This window comes from Balaenoptera physalus, assembly GCF_965194825.1.
Source record: "Balaenoptera physalus genome assembly, chromosome: 7".
NCBI lineage: Eukaryota > Metazoa > Chordata > Mammalia > Artiodactyla > Balaenopteridae > Balaenoptera > Balaenoptera physalus.
The window spans coordinates 12,472,518-12,496,309 of record NC_138886.1 but is presented as its reverse complement, the minus strand read 5'-3'; the positions used below and the strand labels follow the sequence as shown (position 1 = coordinate 12,496,309).

Below are 23,792 nucleotides of genomic sequence, written 5' to 3'. Positions count from 1 at the left end.
TTTTTTTTTTTTTAATTATTTATTTATTTATTTTTGGCTGTGTTGGGTCTTCATTTCTGTGCGTGGGCTTTCTCTAGTTGTGGCAAGCGGGGGCCACTCTTCATCGCGGTGCGCGGGCCTCTCACTATTGCGGCCTCTCTTGTTGCGGAGCACAGGCTCCAGACGCGCAGGCTCAGTAGTTGTGGCTCACGGGCCCAGTTGCTTCGTGGCATGTGGGATCTTCCCAGACCAGGGCTCGAACCTGTGTCCCCCGCATTAGCAGGCAGACTCTCAACCACTGCGCCACCAGGGAAGCCCTATGAACATTCTTGTATAAGTCAATGTATACATATATACATTCTTTTTCTCTAGTCACATGCTAGGTATATGTTTAACTTTTTTTCCCATTTCACTACTTTTATTTTTTTTAATTTTTATTGGAGTATAGTTGATTTACAATGTGGTGTTAGTTTCTGCTGTACAGCAAAGTGAATCAGTTATACATATACATATATCCACTCTTTTTTAAGATTCTTTTCCTATATAGGTCATTACAGAGTATTAAGTAGAGTTCCATGTGCTATACAGTAGGTTCCTATTAGTTATCTATTTTGGTATATGTTCAACTTTTAAAGAAATTTTCAAACTGTTTTATATTCCCACTAGCAGTGTATGAGAGTTCCAGTTCTGTCATAGCTCAACAACACTCAATAGCAGTGGTCCTTTCAATTTTAGCCATTCTAATAGGAGTGTAGTGGTGTAAACCAGTTTACAGACCTGGAGCCACTTGATTGGAGGGGGGTCTGGGTTTCTGTGAAAAAGAATCCTGTAACACTGGGTATTTTTTGAACTTCCTGATTCTCCCTAGCTCCAGTGCCTGGTTTTTATCATACCCGAGCACTTTTCACCATTTACCTGCCATTTGTTTTGCATTAACAATTTTTTTCTGCCCCCCCTCCCCAATTTGCGTGTGTGTTCCACAAGAGGGATTTCTGTTTATATTATTCCCTGTTATGTCTCCAGAGTACATATCAGTGTTTACCTTTATGAGAGCCTTAATAATTATTTAAGTGAATGAGTGAATGAATGAACAGATGAATTCATTCAACAATTACCAATCACAATTGTCTGTTGTAAGCCATAGCTGATCCCTAGTGATACAAAGACATTGACAATAAACCTTAACATTTATTAAGCTTTCATTATGTGCTCACTTAACCATCCTTCAAACTCACACAAAGAGTTATTATTATTACTTCCACTATGAAGAAACTGAATCTCAGAGATCTTTGATAAATTGCTCAGGTATGCTCTCTTAGTAGGGGGATAGCCCAGAGTCTTTTTTCCAGAGTGATAGAGTCAATCCCCCTATTCCTGAACAAAGCACAGACCGTACCTCACAGAAGACTGGGGAGACATGTACATTTTTTTTTTAATATCTTTATTGGAGTATAAGTTTTTACGATGTTGTGTTAGTTTCTGCTGTATAACAAAGTGAATCAGCTATACGTATACATACATCCCCATATCCCCTCCCTCTTGCATCTCCCTCCCACCCTCCCTATCCCACCCCTCTAGGTGGTCACAGAGCACTGAGCTGATCTCCCTGTGCTATGTGGCTGCTTCCCACTAGCTATCTATTTTACATTTGGTAGTGTGTATATATGTCAGTGCTAGGGGGAAGGGTAAGCTGGGACGAAGTGAGAGAGACCTGTACATTTTAAGGGGCTTTGTGCTTTAATGGAAGCCTGTGTAGGTGTTGGGGAGCTTGCAGAAGCTTGCTGAGGCCCTTACACTGCCTGTACCATACATTGCTGTACAGAGAAGCTGAACCATGATGTAGAGGTCCCGGGCAGTAGGGTAACTTCTACTTCCCATCTGGAGACTTAACCAGAGCCCAAGGTACCACTGACGTTAGGGACACTTTCTCCTGTGACTCCAGCTACAACTCAGTCCCTTTGGACCCTAAACATACTCCTTTCCGAGGGGCTGGGAGGAATTTGGGCAATTAGCCCCAGTCGACTGTTCCTCTAGTCAGGGACTTGGGGCTCTTTCCCTCTGGGGTCTCTTTCTGATGAGCAAAAGAAGATCTTTTTGCCCACTGTTTTGAAGCTTGTGAACAGACATGAGAGTTTGTAAAGGTCCTCAGGCCACTGAGGTTTGCTCTTTTTCTTTGGATCCTGGGTCTTCTGGACAGAAAGTGAGGATTCAGGTAACAGAACGAAGCAGAAGGTATCAGAACTCATAGCACTGGTATAACTCGGAAGGAGCCCAGACATCTCCATAGTCGTGCATGTATGTCTGTGTGTAAATGTGTGTATGTGTGACCATCAGAAATGTTATGTGTATTTTTGCAGGTGTATTGTGTTGTATGGCTTTATGCATGTATGTGTAACTGACAAACACACTGAATGACAAACATACTAAGATATATATCGGTCAGAGAAGCTGGAAATTTCCTCTCAGTGTGTGCTTATTTTACTTGCATTTGTTGCTTGTGTACTGTATGTAAGACCTTGTGCGTTGCTTGTGACTGGAATATGTATGATTTCTTGTGACTACAATGCCTGTGGCAGAGGATGCTTGAGAGTTCTCTGTGTGTAGCTGTGTTGTACACGTGTATTTTGTTTGTGAGTTTTGCATAGATTTGTGTGAAGCTGACTCACACCCTGACTGTATTCACCTACTTTGAGTATAAGCTAGAGAAATCTATAAATCCCCATTTGGCAAGTGTGTGTCTGTGATAGTGTGTGAGTGCTTTTGTAAGACAAATCCACACTTTGACTTCCTTCACACAGAAGATACAAATATTTGTGTGTGTGTGTAACATTATCACATTTTGACTCTCCACTTGCCTGAGACCAGAATCCACACAGGCAGCTCCAAAGGAAGCCCACTTTGAAGCACTATTGGCATCCATTTTTCATTGATTTGAATACGCCAGCAGGACCCCTGGAAGCTCAATATTTTTGACATGCTTCTTCGATTTTGGTAACATAGTTCAGAAATGAAATGCTCACTTCTGGTGTCACATACATCGACACTCAAATCTTTGCCTTTTTCCCACTTAATAGCTTTGTGGCCTTGGGTTTGGCCTTGGTAATGCTCAGCGTCCTCTACTGTTAATGGGATCATGATCATTGCTGCAAGATCTTGTCTGTAAGGTGCTTCACAAGTTCTAGGCACATCCTGAGCACTTAGTAAATTGTAGCCTCATGGAGGCCAAGACACCTGACTCGCCATTTCCCAACTGCTCAGGAGACAAAATTTGGTATAAAGACAGGAAAATTAGGCCCATCCATAGGCTCTCTAGCAAGCCCTCCTCTCCCACCCCCCAGGTCACAACTTCTTTTCTTCATTACTGAGCAATTTCACCACCTCTTTCATACATGGTGCTGATGGAATCCAAGCGCCATTTGTATATTGTTCCCTTCCCTTCGAACTGCAGCTCCTTGGTGTCATTACGTGCTCTGGTTCTCCTGTAGGAGATCTTTGAGACCCTAGCTTAAGTCTGACCTAGCAACTTTCAGGGAGAAGCAAGTCCTGGCAGAAGGGTCAAGTACCTGGTCCCTCCTTGTGTCCCATGAGCTGTCAATTAATGACCCTGAGCAACGCTCTGGTCTGGAACAAGCATCTACTGACAGGGTCTTACACAATGTTAATGTCAAGTTCCTCTCCCAAGCATATTTTAACTTTAACTTTTCATGTTTCTTATTTAACTTTAGCCTCTCTACCCCCCATAAAAAGAAATGGGTGGATTCTCTCTCTAGCGAAAAGATTATCAGAAAATCAACCTTTGAGGCCAGGTTCCACTATACAGTATCTCTGTGAGATTGTTTAAGTGATTTCACTACTCCTGCTAGTAAAATGAAGGAAAAAAAATCACTGTCATCTCTACTTCTCACACACAAACACTGATGGATTGAATGAAATCGAAGGCATATGAAAACCATTTGCAAACTAAAGGGTCGCAGGAATAAGAAGGTCGATATTTATCTGAGCAGGAAGACCCCTTCAAATCCTGAAATAATATTTCTTAATGTCCTGCCTATTTTATCTAGTTAAAGAGAGGGAGAAACAGTGGAGTCATAGGAGCAGAGATTCCAATACATTTTTTAAAAAACACAGGAAAGAATTGTGACTATAGAAGTTACTAACTGTATGATCATGCTAGTTTCCTACTCCTTCTGAGTATGGTGACAATGAAGTTTTAATAACACCTACCTCCTAGGACTGTTGAAAAATGTAGTGAGGCTATAATCCAAAAATATATTAGTCTGACATAGTGTTCATTAAATGTCAGTTATTATCAGTGTGACGATCAATATTGGGAAATAGTGATGGTCAATCAGGTAACTGAATTCAAATAGACACCTCCAATCCTTCAGTATCTCCCAGCTCTCAGACCCCAGATCTCAGATCTCAGGTGTCTTCCTATCTGTGAATATCCAGATCTGAGGCATGAAACACCAGATAAGGATGGAGATAGATGGAGATCATGCACAGAATTAAGGTTTATTTCTTGGCAAGAAGATAAACATGCATTAAGACAAGTTCCACCAGGGAATTTACCCCAGTGATAGGATCTGAGCTCAGAAGCTCACCTTAAGAATGTGAGAGCTCAGATAGACACAAATTTTAGATCAGTTTCTTGGTCTTCTGTGCTGAGCATCTCATAATACTGTTTTATTAAATTCCTGAATTTGATACTGGATTTTTTTTGGATACTTATCCTGTTATAAAAATAATTGATAAAATTTTGTGTGTATTTTATGCAGGACACTGTTCTTAGATATTAATGTGCATCGAATTAGAATCCTCTTATTAACTCTATGAATGTGTGATATTGGTCTCTTCACATTACAGAGGCACAACACGAGGCCAAGAGAGATTTAACATCCCAAGTCATACAGCTAGAAAGCTGTGGGGCCTGAATCGTAACATGAGGAATCTGGCTTCAGGTCCACACCTTTAGTTGGTCCTTTGTCCAGTGTTCCCTAGAGGGTCAGTATCCAGAGGAAAGAGGTCCTGTATGTCCTATTTATTCTTTACTTTTAATATAAATAAATAAATTTATTTATTTATTTTTGGCTGTGTTGGGTCTTCCTTGCACTGTGCAGGCTTCTCATTGCGGTGGCTTCTCTTGTTGAGGAGCACAGGCTCTAGGCGCACGGACTTCAGTAGCTGTGGCACACAGGCTCAGTAGTTGTGGCTCACGGGCTCTAGAGCACAGGCTCAGTAGTTGTGGCGCACAGGCTCAGTTGCTCCACAGCATGTGGGATCTTCCTGGACCAGGGCTCTAACCCGTGTCCCCTGCATTGGCAGGTGGATTCTTAATCACTGCGCTACCAGGGAAGTACCTGTCCTATTTATTCTTGTGTCTCCAATCAGTAGTTTAGTGCCAGAAACATGGTTAATTAAAAAGAAAACAGGAGAATGAATTTGCTCTAGTTCCCATTGAAAGGAATCATGTTGAGCATTAAGGGTGTCACTTGCTTCGGCAGCTCTAGGTGATGAAAGAAATTTGGGCAGTTATTCTCTTTCTCCACGAGAAAGTAAGAGACCCTAGTGTGGTGGCCATAATCACGGTTTCAAAGCCTCTGACACTTCCCCCTCCCCTTCATCCTCAGCAGACAGGAGAGGAGCATGAGGAGGGAGAACCAGAGCAGCGTGTCCGAGTTCCTCCTCCTGGGGCTCCCCATCCGGCCAGAGCAGCAGGGCGTGTTCTTTGCCCTGTTCCTGGGCGTGTACCTGACCACGGTGCTGGGGAACCTGCTAATCTTCCTGCTCAACAGGCTGGACTCTCGCCTCCACACCCCCATGTACTTCTTCCTCAAACACTTGGCCCTCACTGACGTCTCCTTTTCATCTGTCAGCATCCCTAAGATGCTGATGGACGCGCACACTGAGTACAAATCCATCCCCTATGCAGGGTGCATAGCACAGATGTATTTTTTTTTACTGATCTGGAGGATTTCCTGCTCACCTCAATGACCTATGATCAGTACGTGGCCATCTGTCACCCTCTCCACTACATCACCATCATGAGACAGGGACTGTGTACCTTACTGGTAACTGTATCTTGGATTCTCTCCTGTTCCAATGACCTGTGTCACACACTTCTCCTGTCCCAGCTGTCCTTTTGTGCTGACAACACCATCCCCCATTTTTTCTGTGACCTTGCTGTCCTGCTCAAGCTCTCCTGCTCAGACACATCCCTCAATGAGCTAGCCGTTTTCATGGCAGGAGTGGCTGTCATTATCCTCCCACTAATAGGCATCTTGATCTCTTATGGCTGCATCGGGGCCACCATGCTGAAGGTTCCATCCACCAAGGGGATTTGCAAAGTCTTGTCCACATGTGGCTCCCATCTCTCTGTGGTATCTCTGTATTATGGAACAATTATTGCACGATATTTTTTCCCCTCATCCAGCACCTCCAGTGACAAGAACATAATTGCCTCTGCAATGTACACAGCGGTCACACCATTGCTGAACCATTTCATTCATAGCCTAAGAAACAGGGAGATGAAGGGGGCCCTGGAGAAACTCTTCCACAAGGCAAAATCTTCTCTCAATGACGTTGCTCATCGTTATAACAGACACATGTATTCACATAACCTCAGATCCTACACCCCAATCTTGAATCCAGCATGGAATAAGTGCCCAATAGATATTTGATAACCTGAATTGCATTCTGTTACAGTTATTCTCTCATTTCCTTCCATTTCCTTAGTATAAATTGTGAACTCTGAGTTGATATTATTGATTATTGCTCTTGTCTATTAAATTGAGAAATTACATCATTAGTAGAACTTATGCCTCCTGTCTTATTTCCTGGGAATCTATTAGTTCTTTTTAAAATAGCTTTATGGAGGTATAGTTGGCATATAAACATTGCATATATTTAAAGTGTACAGTTTGATATTTTGATAAGTATACGTTGTGAAATGATCAGCACAATCAAGTTAATGAATGTATTCATCACCTCCACATAGTTACCACTTTATTTTTGTGTGTTTGGTGAGAAGACTTAATTCAAGATCCACCTTTGTAGCAAATACCAAATACACAATACAGTATGGTTAACTATAGCCATCTTGCTGTACATTAGATCTCAAAACTCATTCATCTTGCATAACTGAAACTTTGTACATTACGCTAGGTGAAATGTCAGACTCAGAAAGACAAATATTGCATGATCCCACTTACATGTGGAATCTAAAATGGTCAAATCACAGAAGCAGAGAATAGGATGGTGGTTGCCAGGGGCTGGTGGGAGGGGGAAATGGGATGATGTTGGGAATTTATTTGTTCTTATGAATCGTTGGAAGATCTTGGCTAACAAGGCTCCCTTGGCATAGAAAGTTTGCAGAATGGGAATTTGTAAAGTGTCTCTTTTCCGTTCCCCACTTCCCATTCAGTTCTCTTCTCCTATTTTTTTTGTTGTCATTACTAACAAAGGTAGGTCCAGAGAAGAAACTGTATGGTAGCCTTTATAGCTCCAGGAAACTCTGCACTGTTACTGAGTTCAGCTGCCTCACTTAACAGAGAAGGACTTGAGGCTTCTTCTTGATTTTAGGAAAGCTGATCCCTCTTATAGACAACAATGCCCTTCACTCAGATGTTCACTCTCAGACCAGTTGTCTATGAAGTTTTCTTTCTGAATATGTGAGTTTCAAGAAGACACCTGCTCAGTCCAGATTCGGAGTGAGAAAAACAAAGAAAGCAACCATGGTCTGGAGTCTTCTGTTTCCCCCACTGAATTTGGCACCTGTCTCTTTCAATCTCTTCAGTATCTGTCTCCCCGAAATTATTTCTACTCAGCTTAGTGACCACAGGTTTGTGTTATGAGCCTAAGTAATTTATCTTCTTTGGCATCAGTGAAGGACCATACAGTTCTCTTTCTTCTGGCTGCACTTAGTTAAGGATAAACAGGATCAAAACTGCCTGTGAGGACTTCCCTGGTAGTGCAGTGGTTAAGAATCTGCCTGCCAATGCAGGGGACACGTGTCCGAGCCCTGGTCTGGGAAGATCCCACATGCCACGGAGCAACTAAGCCCTTGCACCACAACTACTGAGCCTGTGCTCTAGAGCCTGCGAGCCACAACTACTGAAGCCCACAAGCCACAACTACTGAAGCCTGCATGCCTAGAGCCCATGCTCGCAGCAAGAGAAGACACTGCAGTGAGAAGCCTGCACACCGCAACAAAGAACAGCCCCCGCTCGCTGCAACTAGAGAAAGCCTGCGTGCAGCAATGAAGACCCAACGCAACCAAAAATAAAACAAAACAAACAAACAAACAAAAAACTGCCTGTGAGACTCAGAACCATGTAGGTGTAAGGGAAGAGTATTTGGGAAAGACAGATCTCAGTTGCAAGCTCTATCTGCTGTGGTGGGTGGCCTCAGGCAATTTACTTAATCTCCTCTGAACCTCAAGTTCCTCTTCCATGTACACAGAAAAATTATAAAATATCTAATGTATTTTTATTGAAAAAAATGTGCCTGCACATTTCATGTTCCCACTGGCAACGTAGGTTTCAATTTCTCCACATTCTCACCAACCATTGTTATTGTCTGTCCTTTTTATTTTAGCCATCTTAGTGGATGTGGAGTGGTATCTCATTGTGGATTTGATTTGCATTTCCCTAATGACTAACGGATGTTGAGCATCTTTTCACGTACTTATTATCAGCTGACTCAGAGCATGGCCATTATCTTTGCCATTGGAAACTTTATCCTCTTTCTGGTAACTTCTTTTCCATATATTTTCCTTGAGTGCTCTTGGCACTTTATGATCTTTAGCATCAAAACATATGCCCTGAAAAATCCAGACTGTACTAAATATCTTAGCACCGCTGTTCCTCTACCTTGACTATACCAAGAATTACGGTAGATCAAGTCATCAAAACAGTACGGTACTGGCACAAAAACAAATATAGATCAATGAAACAAAATAGAAAGCCCAGAAATAAACCCACACACCTGTGGTCATTTAATCTACAACAAAAGAAGCAAGACTATACATGGAGAAAAGACAGTTTCTTCAATAAATGGTGCTGGGAAAACTGGACAGCTACATGTAAAAGAATGAAACTAGAATATTCTTTAACACCGTACACAAAGATAAACTCAAGAGGGATTAAAGACCTAAATGTAAGACCTGATACTATAAAACTCTCAGAGGAAAACATAAGAAGAACACTCTTTGACATAACTCGCAGCAATATCTTTTTTGATCCGTCTCCTAAGGTAATGGAAATTAAAACAAAAATTAAAAATTGGACCTAATTACACTCAAAAGCTTTTGCACAGCGAAGGAAACCATAAACAAAATGAAAAGACAACCCACAGAATGGGAGAAAATATTTGCAGACGATGCCACCGACAAGGGATTAATCTCCAAAATCTACAAACAGCCCATGCAGCTCAATATTAAAAAAACAAACAACCCAATCAAAAAATGGGCAGAAGATCTAAATAGACATTTCTCCAAAGAAGACATACTGATGGCCAAGAGGCAAGATGGCAGATATGTTAGTGAGCCCACCCAAAACTACTAAAAGAATTACCCTGCTGAGCGAGTCTAAACTGCTAACAGCAGACATGTAAACTAAATAAATGGTTGCTCTTGTTTTCTAAACCCTAAGTTTGAGGATGGTTTGTTACGCAGTATTTGATAACTGATACAGAGCTCCTCTGAGGTGGGTGAAATGACTCACAGGATGATGTTTGCCTTCAAAATGCCTGCCTCCCTCATTTTCCATAGACTAATAACTTGGAACAGATTTCAGCATAGCCCCAGCTACGTGGATATTTACCTAATTCATCGAAACGGGAGCAGGAGTTGGTTAATACATACCACTAGTAACTGGAGGAACACAAATGGAAGTGAATCCTCAGGGTGCTGGACAAGGAAGTTATGGGACATAAGGGTGGGTTAGGAGACAAGAGCACCTAAAATGAATTCTCATTTACTGCTGGGACCATTGATAGGCTTGGAAATGATGGTCACCTACAGTAAATGGGATGCACATGCCAGAACACCTTGGCAAAGTATTGAGAAAGAGGTCAGAATGTCAGGGAACTGACCATGTTAAAATGGATTTATTATATGAGACCAGAGAACTCACCAGCTAACTACATTCCCCAAGAAAGGTCAGAAGACACTCCCTTCATTAAAGGAACAAAGGATATACTGGTGAGGAAGACAACAGAATCACCCAAAATTTGCCTGGGTGCTCTCCTCCCTAGGACAGAACTGATAGGAAATGCTAGCAGGGAGTTTGGTCCCTGGTGTAAACAGGAATAAAGTTATTCTGGGGTATCAGAGGCCCAGGTAGAAGCACTTAATCATCACAAGTAACGTGAATGAAAATATCAAATACTAAAATGTGCAGCAAGGCTAGATCTCCCAGGGATCTGTTGAAATGGCTAATACACGATGGTGTTTTGAGGGCTGAGACAGATGGGAAGCCAACAATGGTATTGCTGAAATTATTATAACCAAGACATCAAAAATAGTACATAGAAAGTTGATGATGCTTTTGCAATAAAAAAGCATAATCTTTCACCCAGCTGTAAGACTTGAGCCAGGGTAAAGGGCATAGCAGCAAGCCATCATACAATGGAAATGCTCTATTTGGGATTAGGCTCAAGCAGATCCAGAGAGCACAAGCAATAGGGACGGTCAGTCTGGAGCCCCATGTCTTCTACCTGAGCTTCAGTTTCCTTTCACTCAACTCACACCACTGGGACTAAAACACTTGGACCTGGTTCATAGATACCGTCACGATGCCTTGTGATGAGCTACAAATGGATGTATATATACTGCCAAGATGTATGCTGCCATATACAACTCCACTCAGGAAGGACTCTGAAGAACCATGGAAAGCAGAAATCCTCCAATGGGCAGAGCGTTAAGCAGTCCTCTTGCTTATCTTTTTTGAATGGGAATAGAAGCACAAAGATAAGGATATAAATAGACTCTTTGGAAGTGAGGAATGCCTCACTCTGATAATATGGTCAGTATAATTTTAAAAATACATAAAAGTGAAATAAACATTATTCAGAGATAGAACCATACATGGTGTGTAGCAGGTCCCAAAGGACCTTTTTGGAAAGGCAGAGAATTACAGCAGACAAAGAATTAAAAATTGAATTAGGGATAAATGGATTAAACAAGGATTAAGTATTCAGGAACTTCTGGGTGCTGTTAACCCATTCTACACCCATCAATGTTTACCTTAATAGGGTAAAGAATGAACTAGATATTTTTCATACCTTATTTCTTCTGTCCTTTTGCTGCCAGGCAGGAAATCCCACAATGGTATTCATGAACCTGGCTGTGCTAGAATTACCTGTTTTGTTTTTATGAAAAATACAAGTGTCTCTTCTCTAGAGAGTTCTGGACCTCCAGGAAATACTAATCTGCAGCCAGAATTCAAAGACATTAACAACAAAAAAATAGGGAGAGAGAGTCACCAAGAACAGAATTGGCCAAGAGACTTTACAGAAATGAGACTGGGAAAAAAAAAAGCAAGACCCATGTTCAGGGACAAAACCACTACAAAACATTTCCAAGGTTGGGTTGGAATGGCTCAAAGAACTAGCATGACCTCTACAGTAAATAACCTGTCGCTATGAATTGTCACCTTTTTTTCTTCAAGAGTTCAAATGAGCTCACATTTTAAGGCTCAATAAAATGTCACCGTGTGAGTAAAACTGTACCTGGCCACCTTCAGGTAGATTATTTTTCTTCCTTCTGTCCTCTAACACTTGTTATGGCAACTATCACCATCTGACTTGATTAACACCAAACTGAACATGTGTCTGTCTCCACCATGTTTTGACACGGACAGTATCTTACTCATTTTTACATTCTGCCAATAGTGCATAGCACAATGCCTGGTACATGGTAGGCATCAGCATAAACATATTAGCTTAATATGAATCCATCTCTTGGTACAAACATTAGCACTGAGAAGCAGGATACTAAAGTTGGTAAGGCTATGAACTCCAGAGTCAGACAAAAAATACATTTCAACCTTCGCTTTCTGGCTTACTAGTGATCGTTTCCCCATCTGTAAAATGAGATAATCATAATACCTAATACAAGACGGTTGTAATTGGGGAACAAGAAGATGTGGTACATATATACAATGGAATATTACTCAGCCGTTAAAAGGAATGAAATAATGCCATTTGCAACAACATGGATGGATCTAGAGATTGTCATACTGAGTGAAGTAAGTCAGACAGAGAAGGAGAAATATAGTATGATATCACTTATATGCAGAATCTTAAAAAAAATGATACAAATGAACTTATTTACAAAACAGAAACAGACTCACAGACTTAGAGAATGAACTTATGGTTACCGGAGGGAAGGGTGGCGGGGAGGGATAGTTAGGGAGTTTGGGATTTACATGTACACACTGCTATATAACCAACAAGGACCTACTGTAAAGCACAGGGAACTCTGTTCAGTATTATGTAACATCCTAAATGGGAAAAGAATTTGAAAAAGAATAGATACATGTATTATGTATAACTGAATCACTTTGCTGTACCCCTGAAACTAACACAACATTGTTAATCAACTATACTCCAATATAAAATAAAAAGTTTAAAAAAACTATGTCCATATTAATCAGTGTCCCCAGCCCCAGTGCCTCAGGTCATAGTACCCACATGGTACAAAGGCTATTGCTTAGCCTTCTGGATTTTCATAGCCTGTATATTACTACTTTGGATAATAACTTTGGCCCAGCACACTGCAGGCTGATGGGTAGACCCCACCCGGCAACATGACAGCCTCTAGGCTATATTTCAGCCTGCTGCAGCCCATACTTATCTGGGCTCTTCAACATCACTGCCATAGCCAATCATTAGACGATGTCATAAACGCAGTCCCACTTTGCTGGCAAATTTTTCTATAGTGTTTAAATCAGTCCCTGTTGACCATTCTAAACCCACAAGGGGGTCACATCACACAGGAGGTAGCACATATGCTTGCTGCATGCCCCACTGTTAAGCCTCTTGAATTAATGCCCATAGATGCCCAGATCTTGCCTCTGAAAGTACATATTAGACTACTATTGAAAGGTCAGTGGGAAGCCTAATGTGGAGAGGCATGCAATGAGTTCCTTTGGAGTTATTTTATCTTCAACGTGATGCTCTTATAGCAGCATCTTTTCTGAATCATTGAGTTCCTCATTTTCTAACTACATTTGTACTTTTCTGACGCTCCCTGGCCAACAAAGCTTTATGCCTCAAAGTCTGAAAATCATCCCAAGATTGTTATAAATCCAGCTGGGTTCATAAGCTCATGCTTGACCAACACCATGATGGCCGGGTGGGTCACCAGATGACACCAGACCCACAGCTGGACCCACCCCTGATGATGACATCAGACCCAGAGCTGGGCTCATCTGTGATGGTGACCTTGCTCCACCCATTGGACTCATCCAGGTGGAAGTTTCCACAATTTTGAATCCTCTCTGTATCTCTTATCCAGTGGTCCCTTCACCCTCTAAACCCCCTCCTGCTCTTCCTATCCCTTCTTTCCCAATCCAACCCCAACCTTCACAAGCTACTCTTCCCTCTCCTTCCATCCTTGCACTTCCTGCTCCTTCCCCACATCTCTGCACCTACAGCTTCACTCTGATAGACCACTGTCACCCACAGATGCATCACAAAATAATTTTTGTGGAAGGCTTACTGAGTGAACAGCCGTGTTTTAAAGCATATGGGTGGTTGGGGAGCCAAAAGGCACCCTCTCAACTGCCTGGTCATGTTTTAGCCTCTCCACGGCTCTTAAAGAAACCTTCACAATATAACACAAACCATTGCCTATTTATATACCTGATGGGCCACATCTCTGAACCTAAACCTTGGTTGTTCTCCTGGTCTTCCCTTTAAAATACTAAATCCATGGGAGTTTGGGATTAGCAGATGCAAACTATTATATACAGAATGGATAAACAACAAGGTCCTACTGTATAGCACAGGGAACTATATTCAATATCTCTTGAAAAACCATTATGGAAAAGAATATGAAAAAGAATGTATATGTATGTATAACTGAATCACTTTGCTGTACAGCAGAAATTAACACAAAATTGTAAATCAGCTATATGAGTATGTATAACAGATTCACTTTGCTGTAACCTGAAACTAACACAACATTGTAAGTCAACTATACTCCAGTAAAGATTTAAAATATATATCTATATACCTGATGATTTAGATGACAGTTGAAATAAATGATCTCTAATACCCCTTTGAGGGTTATTATTCTAGAACTCTATTTTCTACATTTCTGTGTGTGAACATGAGGGATCATGATTGAAAGGAGAGTTGAAGAGATGCATTAAGGAAACAGAGAGCAAAATGTAAGCTCAAAATTGTCATGGAATGTTCTGCTTGAGGGCATAATGAATGGGAGAAGTTAGTCATGATACCATGAAATAAACTAGAATATCTTCTATAAGCGTTTTTAAAAAAAGAAAAAAAAGGTTTTGATGAACCTAGTGGCAGCACAGGAATGAAGACGCAGACGGAGAGAATGGACTTGAGGACCCGGGGGTCGGGGGAGGGGAAGCTGCGACGAAGTGAGAAAGTAGCATTGACATACATACGCTACCAAATGTAAAATAAATAGCTAGTGGGAAGCAGCCGCATAGCACATGGAGATCAGCTCAGTGTTTTGTGACCACCTAAAAGGGTGGGATAGGGAGGTTGGGAGGGAGGTACAAGAGGGAGGGGATATGGGGATATACGTATGCATATAGCTGAGTCACTTTGTTATACAGAAACTAACACAATATTGTAGAGCAATTATACTCCAATAAAGATGTTAAAAAAATAAAATAAAATAAAATCAACTAAGATAAGTTTTTAAATTAAACACTGGACATTTCAAATATACTTATTTATTATTCTTCTCAAAATGATAGTTTCCTGACTTTATATAGTTAATGAATGGAAGAACAAAATTCAAATCTAAAAAAAAAAAAAAATACTAACTCCAACCATCCAGAATAACCCCATATTATCTCCCGATCAAAAGGCTTACTGGAAATATATTAGTTCTTGGTTGCCCAGGCTGAATGCTAAGTCTAAGATTTTAGCCCATGAAGGTTCTTTTATTTCCCCAAGTATCCCTCACTCCTGCACTGATTTATGCCTCTAACTCAGGCTTCTCCTTATGATTTGACTTGCACTATCTGCATTTTGGGTTCCTGCCCATAAACAAAGCACACCAACTTTATTCTCACCACCAAGTATGTTATGTTCTTGCCAACTGCCTTTATTCTGCTGACCACATAGGGGGTCATCAGTGTTGCCTTGGAAGCCACAATATTATACAACAAAATAATTGATATTTCCTATCAGGAAATATCCAAAATAATATCCGAATATATTATTTGCCTGCCACAGCCCTCGAAGCCCTGAGTGAGAGGCAGTGCTCCCTGGCAGCTATGGTTGCTGACAGCCGCTAAGCCTTAGATTATCTGCTGGTCAGCCAAGGGGGCATTTGTTCCCTGAAGGGTACTTATTGCCATATGTGAATAAACAACACAAAGTTGCTCAGATAGCACAGCATATGGTCTGTTTCTCCAGTAGAAACTTTTCCCCAGTCCCACTCCTTAACCACTGCAGATTCCCAAACCCATTTCCTCTGCTTTGCCCAAGCAAATCTGCTTGTACCCACCCAGCTCTCCCCAGGAGTCTCTTGTGTGAATAATAAACTTTCTCTTAAATTCTCTTCCTGTGAAGTGCCATCAGCCTCTGACATTTGAACCAAATCATGTGTCTTCTGGTAATATGCACTGTGTACAGCCGGAATCTTCGATAAACACACACGCACACACACACAATAAAGCAAAACATGGTAAAATGTTAGCCTTTCTGGGATGCGGGTGAAGGGCATACAGGAATTCATTCTATCATATTTACAACTTTTTTCTAAGTCTGAGATCACTTAAAAATTAAATTAAAAAACAATTCTGAGTCCCAGCTGGAACCATGCCCAAGGTAAGTTTGAGCTTGGAACCATGCCCAAGAAGGAAGGAGTCCAAGTCATTCCTGGCATTAGAGACACTGTCCCCTGTGACTCCAGTCCCCTCTGGCTCCTGGACACACTGTTCCCAAAATGACAGTAAGAAATTGGCCAATTAATCCATGGTGGCTCCTCCTTTACTACGAAGAGAAGCTGAGGACTTGAGCGACAGTCTGGAAGAGGTGTCTGAACTCACCAACAGCAAGCATAGGTCAGAAAGAGCTAGAAACCTGCACTTGACGATGGATCTGCTTGTGTGCTTGTGGGTCTGTGTATGAGTATCTCTGTGTTATGAGTGTGTGTGTGTCTGTGTGTATTGTGTATGCTTGTGTACGTGCTGTTTGGTAGTTGTGTGTGTTTGTGTACTATGTACCTGACTCAGAGCCTGATTCTTTTCCTGAGTTAGACCCAATCCAGGTCCTGTTTTAGCACATGTAAATCAAGTTATCAGCTTCCTAACATGCGATTAGGGACTCCTGAGTTGTGCCCGTGATCTTTTTTTTTTTTCTAAACTTTATTTATTTATTTATGGCTGTGCTGGGTCTTCGTTTCTGTGTGAGGGCTTTCTCTAGTTGTGGCGAGCGGGGGCCACTCTTCATCGCGGTGTGCGGGCCTCTCACTGTCGCAGCCTCTCTTGTTGAGGAGCACAGGCTCCAGACGCGCAGGCTCAGTAGTTGTGGCTCACGGGCCCAGTTGCTCCGCGGCATGTGGGATCTTCCCAGACCAGGGCTCGAACCCGTGTCCCCTGCATTGGCAGGCAGATTCTCAACCACTGCGCCACCAGGGAAGCCCTGTGCCCGTGATCTTAATATTCGCCTCCTGCTGTTACGATGGGGGCATTTCCCCTGTCCAGCGGGTGCCACAGCTGAGAGGATGAGTGGTCAGCATCAGGACTGGGACCTCACCAAAGAACCAAGGTCAGACAGGGCTCAACCTCCCCTCAGCAGTGTGCGCTAGTATGTGTGCGAGCTGTGTTTGTGGGTGACACACTCATGTGTGAGAGCAGGAATGTGTGCTGTTTGCTTTTGTCTGTGTGTATGTTACCACGTGTACGGGCTGGTGGTGGTGAATAGGTTTAGCTGCCCCACGCTGACTGCCTTCACCCTGGAAGGGTTTGGGGCCCAAGCACGCCGCTCAGTTAAGGGAGTGTGTGTGCTGCTTGTTGCAGTGAGTGTGCGGCTAGGTGTGCATGTGTGTTGTTGGTGTGTGTCTTGTGAGATTTTTGAATTGTATATGGCCTTGTGTGTTTTTGGTGATGTGTATGTATTGTGATGAGTTATGTATATGTGGTATGTGAGTTGTGCGTTTTACCAGGTATGTCATACTTGTGTGTCAGTGGTGCATTGTGAGTGTATTGGTGGGTGATACATTATTGTGCATTGTATATGTCTTACCTTGTGTGTTATTTATGACTTGGATATATATGAGTATTTATGAACTGAACCACATACTGGTTATCCTTCTAGAATGGGACTCGCCACAGGTGACAGGAATCCTCAGATCAGCAGTGTGTGTGTGTGTTTGTGTGAGAGAGAGAGAGAAAGAGATTTGTATGTGTGTTTGATGCTTCTGATTTGCACCCATGACCTCAAATATTTCCTTATGTGACCTCCTTCTGGGGTAACATCAACTGAGATAAACAATGCCCCAAGTGACTGTTTCCTATAAAGGATCTGCTATCATTTTCATATACCTGAGTGTGACTGAGTTGCTCAGAGTTTTGTCCTCCTTTGCTTTCACTTAATGTCCCAGCAAAAAACACTAGGCACCCAGCTGAGTGAAGTTAGAGTGCAGAAGCCCCACCAAACGGCAGTAAGACCTTGGGAAGTCACTTAATTCTTTGGCCTCAGTTTATATATCTATAAAATGGAAGCTTACAGGCCCTCAATAAATATCTTTGGCTTGAATAGAAGTTAATGTATGTGAGAACGTTTTCTCAATTGGAAAATATATAAATATGAATGAAAGGAATTATCTAGACAGAGCACTAAGAAAATTCTGGACAACTTCAGTTTCCTTGCAGCCCTAAAATAACAGTGTCTGGCACTCATAACCAATGAAAGGGGAGAGTTCCATGTTAAAGGCATGGTTTCTGATCATACAGTAGTATTATATTGAACTCCATGAAGTAACCAACGTTTGATCATTTTTAACCTACAGAAAATGGCAATTTTATATACATAATATATATATATTCCTATGTATATTCCTTTTTATATATTTCTATATGCACATGCAATACATACATGTATATGTGTATATGTATATCTATATGGCTATTGTTCAATCACCTTATATACATATATGGGATATACACACACACACACATATATATCCCATGTTCCATGTATGTTTATATATATTCCATCTATGTATGTGTATATATACATATATCACCTTGTATATATGTGAATATCTATGTATCCTCTCTGACAGCTTGCTGTATGCCTGTGAAATTTATATCATGTATATTTCCATTTCCCAACAGCTTAAATGGGAAAAGAACACTAATTCTTACTACAACAACGAAGATTTTATCTGGTTATGTAAGGCTAATGTGTGGATTTAATTAGTAAATGTATGTAAAACCCTCAGCATAGTTCTGGTCACATAGTATAGTCCCTCAGATGTTCATCATTATTATAAAAGATAGTCTGTGGACTATTCTGGCACCAAGTGGTTTTAAGTGACCACCCATTTCTAGAGTACTGATGAGTTCACAGCTGTAGGTCAATGGCACCCGGCCAGGTTCCCAGGAGGAGTGTGACAAGGTTCCAACAACACCACCTCAGCACTGGAAACAACTGAGACCAGTTTGCAGAGGTTCATCTACTATTTCTGCCACAGTGAAGTATTATGGTTTGGCTCCGTTTCATTGTCATGAACTATCCCAGCATGCTTATAAAAAATATAGCCATTGGGCTTCCCTGGTGGCGCAGTGGTTGAGAATCTGCCTGCTAATGCAGGGGACACGGGTTCGAGCCCTGGTCTGGGAAGATCCCACATGCCGCAGAGCAGCTTGGCCCGTGAGCCACAACTACTGAGCCTGCGCGTCTGGAGCCTGTGCTCCGCAACAAGAGAGGCCGCAATAGTGAGAGGCCCGCGCACCGCGATGAAGAGTGGCCCCCGCTTGCCACAACTAGAGAAAGCCCTTGCACAGAAACGAAGACCCAACACAACCAAAAATAAATAAATAAATAAGTAGAAAGAAGCACTCATATTTAAATATATATATATAGCCATAGAAGAGAGGGACCTTGCCTTTCTTATTCACAGCTGCATTCTCAGTCCTGAGTAGAGGGCTGGGTTCAGAGTCAATGTTCAATAAATAATGGTTGAATGAAAGGGTAAACATCCTCTTGCCTCTGTGCAATGAAGTCTTGTTGGCTACTTTTGGATGTGATGTTTCCCTGGATCCAGACTGGGATAGAGCAAAGAAGCGTGCATCCACAGGTGTGAGAAATTAATAGGAAGGTAGTTAAAAATTTGCAGTATGAACTGTATCTGTACTGTTCTTTCTGATATTCCTAACCCTCCTTTATCCCCAGCATATAAAAGCACAGCATGAGGCCTGAGAACCAGAGCAGCGTGTCCGAGTTCCTCCTCCTGGAGTTCCTCCTCCTGGGGCTCCCCATCCGGCCCGAGCAGCAGGGCGTGTTCTTCGCCCTGTTCCTGGGCGTGTACCTGACCACGGTGCTGGGGAACCTGCTAATCCTCCTGCTCATCAGGCTGGACTCTCGCCTCCACACCCCCATGTACTTCTTCCTCAGCCACTTGGCCTTCTCTGACCTCTCCTTTTCATCGGTCACCATCCCAAAGATGTTGATGAACATGCAGACTCAATGCCAATCTATCACATACGCAGGGTGCATTTCACAGGTGTATTTCTTTATATTCTTTGGTTGCCTTGACAGCTTTCTTCTCGCAATGATGTCCTATGACAGGTATGTGGCCGTGTGCCACCCCCTCCACTACACCACCATCATGAGGGATGAGCTTTGTGTCATCCTAGTGGCTGGGTGCTGGTTCGCCTCTTGTGCCCAAGCTCTGTTGCACACCCTCCTCGTGGACCGGTTGTCCTTCTGTGCAGGGACTGTCATCCCCCACTTCTTTTGTGATCTTGCTGCTGTGCTCAAGTCCTCCTGCTCTGATACCTCCCTCAATGAGTTGCTCATCCTCACTGAAGGGGGATTTATCTTCACCCTGCCATTGGGTGGTATTTTGGGCTCCTATATCAGCATGGCAGCCATCATCCTGAAGGTCCCCTCCTTCAAGAGAATCTTCAAAGCCTTGTCTACATGTGGTTCTCACCTGTTTGTAGTGTTTTTATATTATGGGACAATTGCAGGTGTTTACTATATCCCCTCATCAGGCAACTCCAAAGACAAGGACATAATTGCTTCTTTGATGTACATGGTGGTCACCCCCATGCTGAACCCCTTCATCTACAGCCTGAGGAATAAGGATATGAAATGTGCTCTTCAGAAAATCTTCAGGACCAAGGACACCACCTTGGTGTCAATAATTCATTCCTTCTCACGGACACTCATGGAGCTGTGAAATATGTCTCCTTTAAAAGTTGTAACTTGGACAAGTCTTATCACTGACACCATTTTTCTCTCAGTCTCATTTTACATTTCCTCTCATCTTTTTCTTCACCTGATGTTTTTTTTTTTCCCCACCTGCTCTCTGAATTCCGTGTATTAATGTTTCTGCAGTGGAATTCCACACCCTCCTATGATGTTCACAAGCCCGTGAGACTTTTGAACCTACTTCCCTGAGCTTTTAGTTTTCTATCTCCATCTTTTTCCTCAATAGACTTCTCTGTCTGGTACTGATATCAACACATAGTCATATGAATTTTCTTAACACCACCAACCTTCATTTATTTCATGTGTGAGGAATTCAGAAGAAGTTACCAAACTGCTTTACCTATGCAATGGTATCGAGCACAGCTGGCATTAATTATGCATTTTAATGTACAATTTATTTAATCCTCAGCACAAGCCTCTTATAAGGGTGCTAACATTTTCCAAATTTGCAGAGAAGCAAAGTAAAGCCCAGAGAGGTCAGGTAAGTAGCCGCCCTAAGACTTAATCTCAGATATGTATGACTTTAAAACAGTGTGTTTAACCAGATTACTTTATTGCCATTATCCTGATCTTTAACACTATTTACCAGTTTGGATGTTTTTGTCCTTATATAAAGCATACAGTAAGTACTCTTTTTGTGTTCCACTTTTTTTGTTCAGTATCATTACGGTTAACTCTGTCTCAAGGCTTTATCGTTTTCAAATGGGTCTATATGCCTTAATGTATTCATCCATTCTAGTTTTGATTGACATTTGGATTGTTTCCAGTTTGGGACTTGTCTATACACCTAAGAATGGAGTTTGGGGTTCACAATGAATGCATATTTTCAGCCTTAATAGATAATACAAAAAAGTTAAAGTGTTTGTACCAATCATCCCTGTAATATATGAAAAAGCATGGTCCACTTCCTCGCCGACACTTATACCACCCATATTTTCCACTGTATACATTCTTACGTGTTTGTAGAAGAACTGTGTTATGGTTTGAATTTGCATTTGTCTGATAAGCCCTGTAGTTTATCACCTTTGCCTATGCTTGTTGATCATTTGGGTATCCTCTCTTACAAAGGACCTGTTCCCAGTCCTTTGCTGCTGTTTTACTGGGTAGTCTGCTTTTATAAATTAATTTCCAGGAGTTCTTTAAATATTCTAGTTATGAGTCCTTTTTTGGATATGTGTATGAAGAATTTTTTCTTTCATTATGTAGCTTGCTTGTTCTCTATATTAATATCTTTTGTTGAACAGAAGTTCTATCTTAATGTAATGCATATTTTTCCAATGGGGTTAATTCTATTTGTGTCCTGTTTAAGAAATCTTTGTCCAAAGTTCTTAAAGTTATTACTCTAAGATTTTGTCTTTGAATTTTCTTGGTTCATCTTTAATATTTTTTAATATATGTATTTAAAGTCCATCTGGGTTCACTTTTTAATGTATGTTTTAAGACATGGATTCAGATTAATTTTTTTCCATATGGATATCCAATAGATACACAAGAATTCACTGAAAATTACATTCTTTCCCCACTAAACTGCAATAATGTTTTTGTCATAAATCAAATGACTGAATATGTTATCTTGACTATTTTTTCCTTTTGTAATTCCATTTAAATTTTAGATTCTGCTTGACAAAAACAAAACTGTTGTTATTTTGTTTGGGATGTCATTGAACATACAAAGCAGCTTAGGGAGGACTGCCATCTTTAAAATAAAAAAACTGTAGCATACATCAGTATTATATTCCTTTTCATTGCCAAATAGTATTTCATTGTATGGATAGGCTCTGTTTTATTTATCCAGTTTTCAGCTGATAGACATTGGATTTAAAAAAATTTTTTGGCTATTCTGAATAATGCTGCTCAGAACATTTGTGTACAAATTTTTGTGAGGCCTGTTTTCACTTCTATTGGATATATACCTAAGATTAGATTTTGAGGGGTCATATGGTAACTCTATATTTAACTTTTGAGGAACTGCCAGACTGTTTTCCAAAGTAGCCACACCATTTTACATTCCCACCATGTATATAAGAGGGTTTCAACTTCTCCACATCCTCACCAACACTTGAAATTGTTTTCCTTTTTGGTTTTCATCATCCTAGTAGGTATGAAGTGGTATCTCATTGTAGTTTTGACTCTTAGTTCTCTAAAGATACTGAGCATATTTACATGTGCTTATTGGCCATCTGTATATCTTCAGAGAAATGTCTATTCAGATCCTTTGCTCACTTTTAAATTGGATTTTTTTCTAACAAGTTGTAAGAGTTATTTATATACTTTAGAAGCAAGTCCTTTATCAAATATGTAATTTGCAAATATTTTCCCATTCTGTGGGTTGACTTTTTTATTATTTTCCATTTAGGCTCATTTCCAATTTTATTTTATTTTATTTTTTTAACATCTTTATTGGAGTATAATTGCTTTACAATGTGTATTAGCTTCTGCTTTATAACAAAGCGAATCAGCTATACATATACATACATCCCCATATCCCCTCCCTCTTGCATCTTCCTCCCACCCTCCCTATCCCACCCCTCTAGGTGGTGACAAAACACCGAGCTGCTCTCCCTGTGCTATGTGGCTGTTTCTCTGGGTTGACTTTTCATTTCTTGACAGTACTACTTTAAACGCAAAGGCTTTAATTTTGATGGAATCTAATTTTTTTTTTTTTTTTTTTTTTGGTGCTTGTGTAAGATCTAAGAAGGTTTTGCCAAACTCAAGGTCATAGAGGTTTAGTCCTATGTTTTTTGTAAGAGTTTTATAGTTTAGTTCTTACATTTAGGTCTATAGTCCATTTTGAGTTAATTTTGTGTACAATGTGGGAAAAAGGAGCTCAACTTCATTCTTTTGCATATAGAGATTCACTTTTCCCAGTACCATTTGTTAAGAAGATGTTTCTTTTCCACATTGAATTGTCTTGACACCTTACCAAAATTCAATTGGATGTAACTGTAGGGATTACTTCTGGGTTCTCAGCTCTGTTCCAATGATCTATATGTCTATCTTATGCCTGTATCCTACTATCTTGATTACTGTAGTTCTGTACTAAGTTTCGAAATCAGAACATGTGAATCCTGGCTGTTCTACTTTTTCAAGATTGTTTTTGTTAGTCTGGATTCCTTGAATTTCCATATGTAGAGTAAGATCAATTCGTCAGTTTC

General features: G+C 41.0%; 1 protein-coding gene and 1 pseudogene across 2 annotated transcripts in view; one reads left to right on the top strand and one right to left on the bottom strand.

The window, feature by feature from the left end:
• LOC309664339 (uncharacterized protein) lies at window positions 1-23,703 on the top strand. Its single transcript, XM_082469518.1, is given in 4 exon segments — window positions 1-5,938; window positions 5,941-6,642; window positions 16,899-16,962; window positions 19,609-23,703. Coding segments are annotated over 4 exon segments (2,076 nt in total). The 5' UTR covers window positions 1-5,625; the 3' UTR covers window positions 20,606-23,703.
• Window positions 1-23,792, bottom strand: part of LOC309663656 (olfactory receptor 1L3-like) — a 68,520-nt pseudogene that overhangs the window by 24,737 nt on the left and 19,991 nt on the right. The window lies entirely within an intron of this gene.